We start from the raw sequence: 14,128 nt of genomic DNA on the forward strand, positions 1-14,128 counted from the left end.
CTTCCCCTCTCCTTCCCTGCACCTCTCCTGTACAGTGTTGTTTCTCAATAATTACAACAGATACCACCTTTATCCCCATTCTTTCCTTTGTTTTGGTTCAAAGTGAAGCCACACTTAATTGTTGTTTTCATGTACTCGACCCAAACACTTATTATTTTAAGCACCAAATTTTAAATGTATTTGTAATCCTGTTTGTAATTTGTTAAATTCCAACCTGCTTCTGTGGAATCTTGAAGAAGTTTTTAAAATATATTTTAATAGTGTTTTAAACAGCTTAAAAACACCATTTCAAAATATGTTTCAATACTGTTTTAAATAGATTACAAATACAGTTTAAACAGTCAAAAACGACATGAAAAATATACTTTAAACACTATTTTTAATCTGTTTTTCAAAAATAGTTAAAAAATTGTTTTTAAAAAGAGTTAAAAAACATTTTAAAAATAGTTTACAAATAGTGTGAGAATTTAAAATATATTTGTAATCCTGTTTGAATGAAATATATTTTAAATTCCAACCTGCCTCTTTGGAATCTAGAAAACGTTTCAAAATATGTTTAAAATACTGTTTCAAACAGCTCAAAAACACCATTTGAAAAATACGTTTCAATACTGTTTTAATTAGATTACAAATACAGTTTAAACAGTCAAAAACTACATAAAAAATATACTTTAAACACTATTTTTAATCTGTTTTTCAAAAATAGTTAAAAAATAGTTTTTAAAAACAGTTAAAAAACATATTACAAATAGTGTTGTGTTTGGTAAGGGACAGCAAGCCAGTGCGTACAAAACATCTCCAAACGTTCCTCCTTCTCAATGAGATTGCATCTGACGGGCAGCATGCGCGCCAGTTGATGGGGAAACGTGGCCCCGGAAAAGGAACTGGGACTATCGTGACTAGAGAGACGCTGAAAATAAGGATTATACTTCACCGAAAGTCGCCTCACAATGTATTGCCTCTATTGCTTTTAGATATAATTCAAACAGTACAGCACAAAATCCTCAAAGTCGTTTGGCATCCACATGCCCTTACGCGTTACTGATGTCAAAGTTGACAGTAATAGCAGCACTCTGTTTCCTCAGCACCATTTCATCTTGTTTGTTTGCCATGCTAAACGGTTTGGCAGCCCTCTCAAACAAAATTGAACGGGGATAAAGGGAAAGAAATGTCACTCTGCTTCTCCCTCTGCCTGTCATTCTTTCTGTCACTTTCTCTGCCACTAAATCCACTTGTCTGTGTGTAATTTTGCCTGTCACTGCCTATCTCTCCGCATGCAACTCTGCCTAACACTCTGTCTTTCACTCTCTTTGTCACTTTGTCCCTTCCTCTGCCTATCACTCTGTCGGCTATCTTGTCTGCCACTCTGTTCGTTCGTCACTCTTTGTGTCACTCTATCTGTTACTGAGCGTGTCACTCTGTCAGCTATAATTAGCTACTTTGTCTGTCACTCTGTCTGTCACGCCGTTTATCACTCTGTATGTCGTTCATTAATCTTCGTGTCACTCGCACTGCTACTTTGCCTGTCATTCTGCCTGTCGTACTGCCTGTTACTCTGTCAGTTACGCTGCAGGTCATTGTCCGTCACTATCTGCTCTTCTGTCTGTCACTCTGCCTGTCTGAATTTCATACATTTGCAGGTGCAGTGTTTCATAACACTTCTTAAGTTTTCAATCTGTAATTTTCTTATAGTGGTATGCCGTTTTCTACGGAAGATAACGACAATGACCGGCTAAGGTTGATTTTAAACACAAAAATCCCAGCCTGACTTAACGGCTCCTCGGCAATACTAAAGTAGATAGCAAACTGATAAGACCCCAGCCACTGGTTGGAACTTTTTCAATTTCTCAAAAGAAGGTTATGTTCAAATTCCATTCTTGGGTTTATTCATAGTATTTTAGTGGCATAGCTGTTGACAGCTGGTTTTATGTGAAGATCACCTTTATTTCAATTTGCAATAACAACAATATTATGTGTTATAATTATACTGTATTCTGCCGCTACTTACATCTTTATTAAGTTCTATGCAAACTAGTGAAGTCTAAGTGATAGGATTAACCGTTTGCTTTGTGCATAACAACCACAGGAATCCCAAGCTCATTGGGCAAACGTCGTTACATGACAATGTGAAAAAGCGTAAATATTAGAGTTTGCATAGGAATGTATCAAACGTAACAACAGAGTTCTGATGTATTTATAACAAGTATACTCAAGACCTCGGCACAGTTTTTCCCTATACAGCCCTCCCGGCACATACCGCAGTATTCATAAAATATATATACCCGATAACCTTTCAGTGCATTTGTGCAGGTCAAGATTTACTGCAAAATGTACTTCATCATATAGCTGCACGGTCAAAATTATTGCACAAGAATGTAGCAGTTTGCTTCGATGTGCTGCGCTCCATTGTCTGGGTTATACGCCGATGCCTCATTTCCACAAGAGTTGTAATTATTTTGCTCACCTCTGGAGCCAGCAGAACCGAACCCAATTCTTGAATTGCAAGAACTGCAATCGTTGTTGTTGTCGCTAATAATTCCAATTCTGGTAATAGCAGGGTCGTTAGTGCCAGTTGGCGATACCACATTAAATCCCTCCATCTTGCACTTTAACTGAAGGGAAGATCCATACAAAAGAGATCTCCACTTCTCTCTGCCGATGTTTGTTTCTTGGTACGTGATGCTTGCCAGTAGTGAGTGCAACGAGACTGCTTGCTGATTAACAAGCACCCATTTTGTCTCATCACCCACCCTCATTCCAAGGCACATTTTGGTAAAGGGGCTACACCAATAGCTTGGCATCTTTGTTTCCTCAAGATCAAGCCCTGTTTTGCCAGACGTTTGACTGTAAGCTATTTTATTGCTCCAAAAGTTTGCGTGATATGAGAATGTGGTCTAAGAGGAAAAATTAAAAATCTATGTTAAAAATACTGTTATTTTGTATAGAGCAAGCAAGTGTGCTCAGAATCTAAGGCACGAGTTATTTCTGTTCCTTATTTGTTTGTTTTCTTGTTTTTACCTTTAAGGGTTTCTTTGTGATTATCTTTGAAGTTCACAAAAAGGACTGAACATCGTGAAATAGCTCCTTATATGGTCTTACATCAAATATTTTTCTTATTAGATAAAAAAAGTAAGTAGTGAGATATTTTTGCCTCATCAACCTTTTTCCCGTCAATCTTCATAACTAGAGTCCAGCCTCCTCCACCGCATCCAGCTATGTCCTCCATGTGGCAATAGGTGTGAGCTACTTCCCCCTCCTCGGTTCTGAGATAGTAAGGTCCGCTAGTAGATTCACTGCAGCATGCAGAAAAAGAAATCAATATCAATTTGGCGCCATGAAGTAGAACAAAGTAAAAAAACACAGTGCAAAAGGTTTATACAGGGCTTTAATCGGTGGAAGAGGAATCCATGCAACATACAAGTAAAACAATCAAAACGAGTATGGGTTTATTTTTGTTTTTTGTACTTGGCCTAAGATGGTGTTATTAAGTTGTATAAAATGTTTGCACCTCCTTTCCGACTTTCGTTCTCTGATCATACATCTGACTCAGTCATAGTATTTGTGTACATAGTCCCGATATATAACAAAATGGGAATGGAAACTAAACGGCCTTAGGCTCAGGTTGCAATTAACCTATTTTCCGTCTATAATTAGGAGGTGATGAATTCTTCTTTCCTCGATGTGCGTATTTGAAGTCATTTTTGTTAAACTGATTTACAATAATATTGCGTCATTAAACGCTGATGCAGTTCTTTGTTAGTGTATTCTTTGTTTTCAGACGACGTCATGAAAATTATTAAATCTAAAATTACGAGGCCCCTAAATTTTAATCTTTCACTAAATATTAGACGTCCTAAATGGATATCTGGTTGAAGGTTTCAGCTCGGTAGCATCCTTGGTCTTTAAAGTAGAACATTTTGAATTTCAGAGTTTCACGCCGCGCGACATCAAGGTTACCGCCAGAAGGCTGTCGTGACTCATCCTGTGATTTTTTAGCGATCTAAACAGCTGAGGTATTCATGAAGTGTTTATGTAAGCGAGCTGATCAATTTTTATAGCAGAAGAGAATTTCTGCTGTTTTCATATTCTTGCCCCTCTGTGGGGCACCAATGTGGCGTTTCCATAGTGAGCTTTACACATTTGTGTGGAACATTTTGAGTACGGGATACCGCAAAAACCTGAGACTCGGACAAGTAGATTGTCTATTCTCGTTATAAAATTTTAAGTTTTTTTTGTTGTGGCGTGACAGTGAAAACCGGCAATAAGTTCTAGTTGTTGCATCACTTGACATAAATATAACGCCTTACGGTGTGTTAAATAAGACATCGGCACACGAGCAGGCTGGCTGTCCTACATCATATCCTTTATATCCTGTCAAAATAATTAATTCAAAAGTTAAAAAAGAAATATAAACTGAATTCAACAAACTAATGCCTTTTTACTGTAGCGCCAGTGAATGACCCATCAAATTCCCAACAGTAATTTTGTTCCTTTTATTTATTCGAAATTCAAGAAACTTTTTGCAGCTGGAAGAATCATTCTGGCAGTACCGTTTGTCTACCGTTAGAATCAATATTCCATGTTAAAATCACAATCTTTATTTTGTGATTGCTTTTTATCATTCGATTATAGCGTTTTTCTCTGCATCTAGTCGTGATATATGGCATCATATGATATACCGTAGAATTCCGGTTATAAGCCCTGGGCTTATACAACTTCATAAGGGTTTTTGGGTGGGCTTATAAGCGGAGGGGCTTATATTCGGATGGGCTTATAAGCGGAAGGAAAAAAACGTTTCGAAACGAGCATCGGGAGTGTTGATCGAAATACATTTTTAAGTTAAAAACGCACAAAAAAAGCAACATTTAGCCCTGTTCAGTACTGTCATCCGGTAGAGAGGGGCTTATATCCGGGGGGGGGGGGGGGCTTATAACCGGATGTATTTTTTTTGTTTCCAGGTTGATGGGCCTATAACCGGGGGGGCTTATAAGCGGGGGGGGGGGGCTTATAACCGAAATTTTACGGTATGCCATTGGACATGTAATCCAGAGGGACCTGCCTTCAATTCCCCTCGCTGCCACGTTGCTTCACGTTTAGTTATTTTTTCATAATAATTTTATGTATAAGATGTTAGATAGTTATTCAGTGATTAAATACCATAGAGATTTTCGCAAATATAGAAGGTTGTGTGTAGAAGTGGCTATTAACCAGAAATAGTTTGTGCTTTGTTAGCAGAAACACAAGAACAGCGTTCGTTAACATACGCTCAAGAGACGTTTAGGTCTTAATTGCACCTCACTTACTAGTTATGGGTGTGTTGCTGTTTCCAGTAGTTTTGCTGCAGCAAGTGAAAGATCCAAATGTATTGACACATGATGCATCAGCTGAACAGTTATGAGTACCTATAGCACATTCATCCACGTCTAAAAAGAGACATGTCAATCGCAATTCTAATATTCGGCGATCTGTGATCGGTTGTGGAATAGTTTTTCATGAAGCTACTTTAACACATAATGAATTTATTATTGCAGTTTGTTGTCATTCCATCGTAAGGAAGAGCTACTTTTTGTTTAAATAAAAATGAAGCAAACTGTCGAGGACAATTGAAAAAAGTCCTTACTTTATTTCCTATTAGATTTTAAATATAGGTATGACTTTTATCTGTACTCTGTGTCAGACCTGGTCTTTTTAAGTCTGAACCCTATGTCAATGCGCATACTTCAATAACTATGACCAGGAGCCCATTTTATACGACTTTTAAAATCTGCAACCTACGTCACACCCGATGTTTTAGAACAAGTGTAAAAACCGGAACCTTTTTCCGTTCTTAAGCGGCATTAATCACATTTCATCAAATCTACTCACTTTTTGTCGTTACTTTTCAAGTTTTTGTAAAAAAAAAAAATCTTTATTTTAATCTTCTCTTGTTAAAGAACAAACCGTCAAAATCTATAACCCTATGAAGATATAAAAATGGCTAGAAATTCATACCTACATGAGTACAAAAGAGATAACCCCCTTCTTCTCATATTACTCGTGTACCTTTATCTGGTAGACGTATGTGTTCCAGGATAACTGTATCTTTTTAACATACACTTGACTAACCTGCTTCACAGTTGTTACCAGTGAATCCTGCTTCACACACACACTGATGCGTGTCATGTTCAAAGTCTGATTGACAGCGGAAATTAACAGGACACTGAGGTTCTCTGCACGGATTCTTTCGATGAAATTAAAAAAGACAAAAAAAAAAGATTGTGCAAATTATGCCCAATGGTTATACATAAAAACGTGTCTACGTCTTCCAATCTGTGTTTATGACAATAAATAAAAGTGTCAATGTATTTAGCACTGCTGTACTAATTGAGGACACTTTAAATAAATAAACAAATTTTGTAAATGAAACAGAAACTTTGTTAAAAATCCCAACTGGCAGGAGGCTAACCAATTGGCTATTGACTAAGCGTGAAGGAGTAGAATTCAGGACCACCGAAGACAAATCGATCTAGTGACAGGGAGGAGGACTTTAACCCGGGACCTCCGGATTACAAGTCCAGCATCCTTACCACAGGGCCACACCACCTCCTTAGCGAACTAATATTGGTCAAGCTAATAGAATCTTAAAATTGCAAGGATATGCTTTATACCAAATAAAGTCTTGTTGCTGCAGTCAGTGTTTGGCAACGTAAAACAAATGGCGGAAATCCGTCTGCTCTCGCAGGCTAAAGACTTTCTGACCTAACAACAAAGCTGCATATCATACCTTAGTTTCTGCGTAAACAAATCCTTGTTTTGTAATCCAATCCAGCGGATCTCTGATAGAATCAGAGTCACTCAGCTCACACACGTACCCACCACCTTCCTTTGGACCAAAGTTGTATGATTCACACTCGGATTCCATAAAGCAGTGTAACTCACACACTTTTGCAGACGTCGCACTCGGGTTTCTGATCACGTGATTTATAAGAGCCTTGTTTGTAATTGGTTTTCCGATCGTCTTTGCTTTGCATTGCTCTATATTACAAACAACAAGTAAGATTATCAGCGATTCAGGTTTAAATTGTAGAAATAAACTTTCAAAAGTCCTGAATATTTAAAATAAAATAAGATATTGTATGTTTAAGAGTAAGTTTGTAGAAGAATCGAACAAAAATTGTTTTTTTGCGGCAATTCTTAAAATACAGGGATTTCGCTCATCTTCTGCATGAAGGTAGTCCTTATTAAAACTAAAAACGTTATGTTGTTTTTTTCTTCAAATATTTTTATTTTTCTGAGAAAAACGAAATTTTCGATTTGACATCTAGACTCGTCTAGACTCGATTGAGAGGGTACAAATTGGGTTGAAAATTGACCATTTTCAATCGATTCGTATGACAAAACCATCACGCGCAGAAAAAAATAAATACAACCGGTCTATTGCATGACTCTTTCTTGTCTAAATAAGCATAGTTTCAAGAGTTTTTGTTTAATCTAATTATTTTACGGTAAACAAAACCAGACTATTCTCACGCGAAATGAAAGTCGGTCGGTCAAAAGAATCGTAATTTTCACTATGTGCCATATCTCAGAATTCCTTGAGATAAATATATTTCAACTGTAGAAGGATGATACTTTCAAAATATTCAAAGTTTTGTCTGGGTAAATGATTAAGCACTTGTCAAAAAATTATTCAAAATCGTACAAAAACGACACAAAATCACGCAAGCTTTCGAATGCGTGACCAAAAGTATTACCACCGTATTTGTTCTTTAAATCAATTTAGTCGCAACACTAGCAATACCAAGGCATAAATCATAATAAATATGTTCACCTTTGCTTGATTATGATATCCTGTCCCATGCAATACGTTTTTTCCTGTCATTTCTTCAATGGCTTCCCGTTCAGTTCGCATGCCGCTTGTCAGGAATCCGTCTGCGACTGGTGAATTTGAAGCAACCACCGATACGAGTTTAACCAAATATGTATCGTCATGATTAACAAACCCTTTTGTGTTACTTGATTAAGCCATATTTCAGGTTATAGCCGGCAAAGCGTTTTCGATAAGCCACTTTACAGTGCCTGTTGGCACCGTTATTATTCGAAGTGAAGTATAAATTTGCATACTTTCGAGACAAGCGTGACAGTTTTTTATACTTAGGGGGTGGGGTGAGGGAAGGGTCTTAAATTTTTAGATGAATCAATGGTTTGAAAACGTTTGGGGATGAATTGTCACAAACTCGTATTTGCTACGTGATTTACTTTACTTATAAGTTCTGCTTACGCTCAAAATCAAAGAGAGAAAAACCGTAAAAGTATTGACAAAAAGCCGCTGTCAGGAAAAAGTGTTGTAATCTATTAAATTTCTAAAAGTCGTTTGCTTCTCGTTTCCGGTTTGGTGGTAGTCTATAATCTACTAATTGCTGGTTGCTCCTTCTATAAAAAACAAAATGTATATTCATATAATTCAGTTATGTACTTCGTTATTCTCCAAAACAACAAAGTAAAATATCTTATTACATGAAATGTTCGCGACACGTTTATTTCGCGATTTCGAGGTACGCATATTTCGCGACACTTAAATTTCGCGATTTTGTGAAAGTTTTGTATTTTAAATCACTTTAATTTCGCGTTTTTGAGTAAGACACAATTTACATTTCCATGGCAATATTATTAAACATGCCCTTAAATTAAATAAAACGACTTCATCAAAGGAACAATAACGTTAAAAATAACAAAAAGGCAAGGGCGGGACAAAATCTCGGCAAAAGCAACCACAGAGCAGTTCTCACAATGTCTACAAGTAGTTCATGCCTGTACGTGAGTTATTGTTCTTGAGTTAATTGACGACAACATCCATTTACATTGAAAATTCCTTTCTTCAGTGGTACGAAACTCATTCTTTTTTGATTATTGACATAATGTAAGTCACTTAATTTTCGCGTCATGTTATGTTCGCGACACTTATTGTTCGCGTCACTTTAATTTCGCGATTTTTTTGGAATCGCGAAATTCGCGAAATTAACGTGTCGCGAAAATTTCATGTAATAAGGTAATTGACCTTGTGTGTGCGAGACTTCACGTTGTTTACTTTTAGATTACTTACAGAACAGTGGTCAGTAGACATTTCTAATTATTTCATTCTACAAAGAAATATCCGACTCAAAATTATTTCATTTCAAACGCCAAACTTTCTGTTTGTATCGAGAGGAGACAGAACCGGGACCGAGTGTGTCATCTGTTGCCTTAGCTGAAAAAAAGAAACAGCGCCTTGATCGTTTTTTAAAAAACAGCAACAATAACCAAAAAAATGGTGATTGTCTCTTTTTTTCTCTCTCATTTTGAGGAAATCACGTAGTAAATACCAGTTTGTGACAATTCATCTCCAAACGCTTTCAAACCATCGGTTCAGCTAAAAATTTAAGACCCTACCCCCACCCCACCCCCTTAAGTTATTTATACTTCACTTCGAATAATACACGGTGCCAACGGGCGCTGCAAAGTGGCTTATTGAAAGCGCTTTGCTGGCTTTAACCTGAAATATGGCTTAATCAAGTAACACAAAAAGGGCTCGTTAATCATGACGATACATATTTGGTTAAACTCGTATCGGTGGTTGCTTCAAATTCACCAGCCGCAGACGGATTCGACAAGCGGCATGCGAACTGAACGGGAAGCCATTGAAGAAATGACAGGAAAAAACGTATTGCATGGGACAGGATATCATAATCAAGCAAAGGTGAACATATTTATTATGATTTATGCCTTGGTATTGCTAGTGTTGCGACTAAATTGATTTAAAGAACAAATACGGTGGTAATACTTTTGGTCACGCATTCGAAAGCTTGCGTGATTTTGTGTCGTTTTTGTAAGATTTTGAATAATTTTTTGACAAGTGCTTAATCATTTACCCAGACAAAACTTTGAATATTTTGAAAGTATCATCCTTCTACAGTTGAAATATATTTATCTCAAGGAATTCTGAGATATGGCACATAGTGAAAATTACGATTCTTTTGACCGACCGACTTTCATTTCGCGTGAGAATAGTCTGGTTTTGTTTACCGTAAAATAATTAGATTAAACCAAAACTCTTGAAACTATGCTTATTTAGACAACGAAGAGTCATGCAATAGACCGGTTGTATTTATTTTTTTCTGCGCGTGATGGTTTTGACATACGAATCGATTGAAAATGGTCAATTTTCAACCCAATTTGTACCCTCTCAATCGAGTTTAGACGAGTCTAGATGTCAAATCGAAAATTTCGTTTTTCTCAGAAAAATAAAAATATTTGAAGAAAAAAACAACATAACGTTTTTAGTTTTAATAAGGACTACCTTCATGCAGAGGATAAGCGAACAATTTTTCATAGCATTACGGGACGTTGTCGGATTCTTCTAGAAATCTCCTCTTAACTCTTACAAATTCGAGGTCTATAATAATCATAAGAGATTATATCCCTCGGATAAGGCGTTGGTACGTTAACAAAAACATGTCTTAATTTTCAGGAAAGCTTCTTTGTACTTTATGATCTTTATCCTTTATGTATTTCTCACCCTATCGATTTTAAGAACATATCCTGAATTTCACAGAACTTACTGCTTAAAATACTGGCTTCCGTATAAACTTATAAATGGCGATCAAATTTAGTCTTAAGAATCGAGTACAAGTATATCTTGAAGTCGCTGTGCGTGTGGTTTCAGCAAACTACCACCTTTAATACAAAGAATCACAAACGTGAAGATCTGGAGTCTAACGTTTTTAAACGTTAAGCCAGAGACTTTAAAAAGTCTTTGGCTTAGTTCTTTCGTTTAAGGTTATCAATAATTAACAAAATTAACAAGCAAAATGCTTTAACTTGTGACTTGTGTGGAAAGTGATAGAACACCCTTGCTAGAACTCGAAATAATGTAAATTAATCTACAGAAAAAAGATTCCCAGTTTTACTAAAGAACAAATGTCAATATCCTAAGCAAAAAATATAAATATCATATTAGTGCATCGAGTTAAATTTGGTATTTAAACCCAACGGTATAAAGAAACAGAAAAATAAACCTACCCGCTGCTGATACGCCTGTCCAAGAAGGCCTCGTCAATATCGGAACAAGAAAGACGAGAAAAGATGCACAGAGCTCGAAACAACTCATGTAACTGCCGGAAAACATAAAAATGAACGCAAACTTCTCTTTCTGTGAGTCTCTTTTAAATATGCTAGTAATTTATGCCGAACAAACTTCAAAACTCATTAAGAATTTATACAACGAACAAAAGCCAAACCCACTTTGTGATGTGACTCGATGAAGTCACACTTTTTGCAAACCTAAACTACAATGTTTTTTAATTAAATATTTCGAAAGTCATTGCCAATATCATTATGACATGCTTAAATACTCTGTTATATTTATTTAACTAAACACTTCATTCGAGGGGAGCTTTTGGGCACTTATTTTTGTAATGTAAAAAAGTTTAGCCTTACATTAATGTTTAAAACGCGTGCTGAACATAATAAAAAAAATTCCGTTTCTATTTAAGAAAATTTAAGCCTGTTTCACATTAGCGACATGACAAAATATGTCATTTTGCTCTTTCTATGTTGTTATGTTTTGCTGTTCACAGTAGTGACATAAAAAATTTACGTGAGGTTTTTTACTGGGTTTTTGCGGTCTTGCCGCTATGTTGTGATCTTTACAAGATATCACCATGGTGATTGAAACCGTGGAGCGTTTTCACTGAACACAACTTGAAGTCACCTGGCGTCACTTGAAAAATAAAAACATGGTAGTGTCACGTTCTCCGTAAATTTAACTGCTTTACGATTTCTGTAATAAGGGCGGCGCGAAAAGCGAAATCTCCTAGGTCCAAGAAAATTGAGACCACAAAAAACAAACAAACAAAAAACAATTCTTGGTTTCCACGTGACGTCATCGAAATTCTAAAACCCAGAATCGCAAGACTCATCTTTAAAAAATGCCTCGTCCTGCAATTTTAAACAAACTGGACAGTTGAGGTTTTGTGAATGTTTACTTGTCCGTGAGAGTGGTTTGACTCTTTTTGTAGCAGAATTTAATGCCAGATGTTTTCATTGATTTCCGGCCGCCATGTTGGAGTCCAAGCAGTTGGGCTCGAAAATGAAGATTCCATACTGTGCTCTCTAAATTTGCGTGAAATATTTTGACTGATAACTCCAGTACGGAATAACGTACAGACCTGAGACTTGGACAAGTAGTTTTTTTTATAGTAAATTTCTACAACATGTAATATTCTTGATTTTTTAACTCAATAGCTTTGGATTTATTTTTTCGAGGCGCGACAGTGAAAACCACCTATAGGCGAGGGCTATTTTTCACACCGCGTATAACACGATTTGCACCTCCATCCTTCAACGTAATTTTTCCAACTATAAAATCTTGAATAAGTTCCTACAAGATAAAATCGAAAAATAAAATATATAGCGTTTAGGTTGTATGGGAATGTAAAGAACATAACAACAGAGTTCCCGTGTAGTCTAAGCAAGTGTCGTTAAGACGATTTAAGTTTATGAATAGAAAATGAAATTGTGCGAATATGTTAAAATGACAGGAAGCATTCGCTACCCCTACCCTTTCAACGCTATTTCTATTTCTAACCAATAGCGCTTTGGCCTGCCTAAACAAACTTTAAAGAAGTTACAGCATGTTTAGAATGTATATAGCAGCCCGGATTGTGACACTTACGCGCAAATGTGAACATATTACACCGGTACTTTGTAAACTATAGAAAAGCTCATAATCTTTAGGATGCTTCTTATGACATTCAAGTATTAGATCGGCTTAGCCCCAACTTATCTGTCTGATATGATCAAGAGATATGTCCCGAGACGCAATCTTCGTTCCACTGCCGGAATAACCATCGCTTGGATGACGTTAATTATAATTTGCGCAACTACGGATTTCGAGCTTGTTCTGTAGCCTCGCCACAACTCTGGAATGCCTTATCTTTAGACATTCGATCGTGCAATGACATTTTAGAGTTAAAGCGCAAAACTTAAGACATATCTTTTTAGGAAAGCTTTTAGTTAGATATTTTTATAATTTAGTGTATTTTTACAATTAACTTAGGCGAATTAGTTAGTCTTTTCATTCTTTTATTGATCTTTTATTTTTTTATTATATACAAATTGTAATACATACAGCACTACTACGACAAAAACTTTGTTCCTCGGTTTTCCCCCTTTTAAAAATTTATCATACCTATTACACTTTTCCCTATTGCCATTGGTTCATAAAGTTAGTCTATTTCACTTATAACTTATGAAGCCTTATCTCTAGTGACTAGTATCAGTCTGTTCGTATCCACATCATCGTATCAACCATCAAAAAGAGGCGACACACCTATAACCATCCGTAATCACAATTGATTGATAATACAAGCTATCAATAAAAAAAAACACAAATAAACAATATATAGGTATTTAACGAATATACACAGCATATTGCATTGTGCATTTTGTTTTTTTCTATGACAACGGTATTGCAATTAGGCGTAAATACCGGATAACCTTTCAGTACATTATTACTTTGACTGATATTTACAATTTTATATGTTCCTTTAACTTTGACTTTGACCTCTTTAATAGATGGTTATTGATTGATATGCCATCAGCATATGTACATAAAATGCTCTAGGTACCTTAAGCTTAATTTTCTTCAGTCGCTATAACTAAGATACGCATGACAAATATTGTGAAAGAAAAAAATAATTCAGTTTCCAAAACTATTCACGTTTGCATTGCCTCCTATCGAGCCGAAAAAAACTGTCAAATTATGAATTCATCCATTTTTTGCCAAAAATATAAATATCCAGTAATTGGACGCGATATGTGTCACTTATTCCTTACAGGTTTATCGGCATTCATTGTGGAAAATTATTCTTGAAGTACTATTGGTACCAAAAACTAGAATCTCCGTATTTTCGTTGTCAAGTGTAGCCAGGCGACATAGGCAATATACTGTCAAATTCCGAGAATAAGTCTTGAAACAGCACAAACGACTATATTTATGTGTGTGTGTGATTAAAGTATTATTAATTTGAGAAGGGCCCATTTCGCAAAACATGCATTTAATTTGTCCTATATACAACACATCAGTGTAATGATGAAATTGAAACGATGG

The 14,128-nt window shown here is 36.1% G+C and overlaps 1 protein-coding gene across 1 annotated transcript; it reads right to left on the reverse strand.

Moving 5' to 3' along the window:
* Positions 1–1,908: 1,908 nt before the first annotated feature.
* On the reverse strand, positions 1,909–11,170 carry LOC144642471 (uncharacterized). Its single transcript, XM_078501430.1, has 7 exons — positions 11,038–11,170; positions 6,764–7,014; positions 6,106–6,220; positions 5,304–5,423; positions 4,308–4,371; positions 3,161–3,293; positions 1,909–2,894 (listed from the first exon to the last, which is right to left on the reverse strand). The coding sequence occupies exons 1-7, from the start codon at positions 11,141–11,143 to the stop codon at positions 2,361–2,363; spliced, it is 1,323 nt and encodes a 440-aa protein (XP_078357556.1). The 5' UTR covers positions 11,144–11,170; the 3' UTR covers positions 1,909–2,360.
* Between the last annotated feature and the right edge of the window lie 2,958 nt (positions 11,171–14,128).

This window comes from Oculina patagonica, chromosome 2 (genome assembly GCF_052425735.1).
Source record: "Oculina patagonica isolate OP01 chromosome 2, crgOcupat, whole genome shotgun sequence".
Classification (NCBI taxonomy): Eukaryota; Metazoa; Cnidaria; class Anthozoa; order Scleractinia; family Oculinidae; genus Oculina; species Oculina patagonica.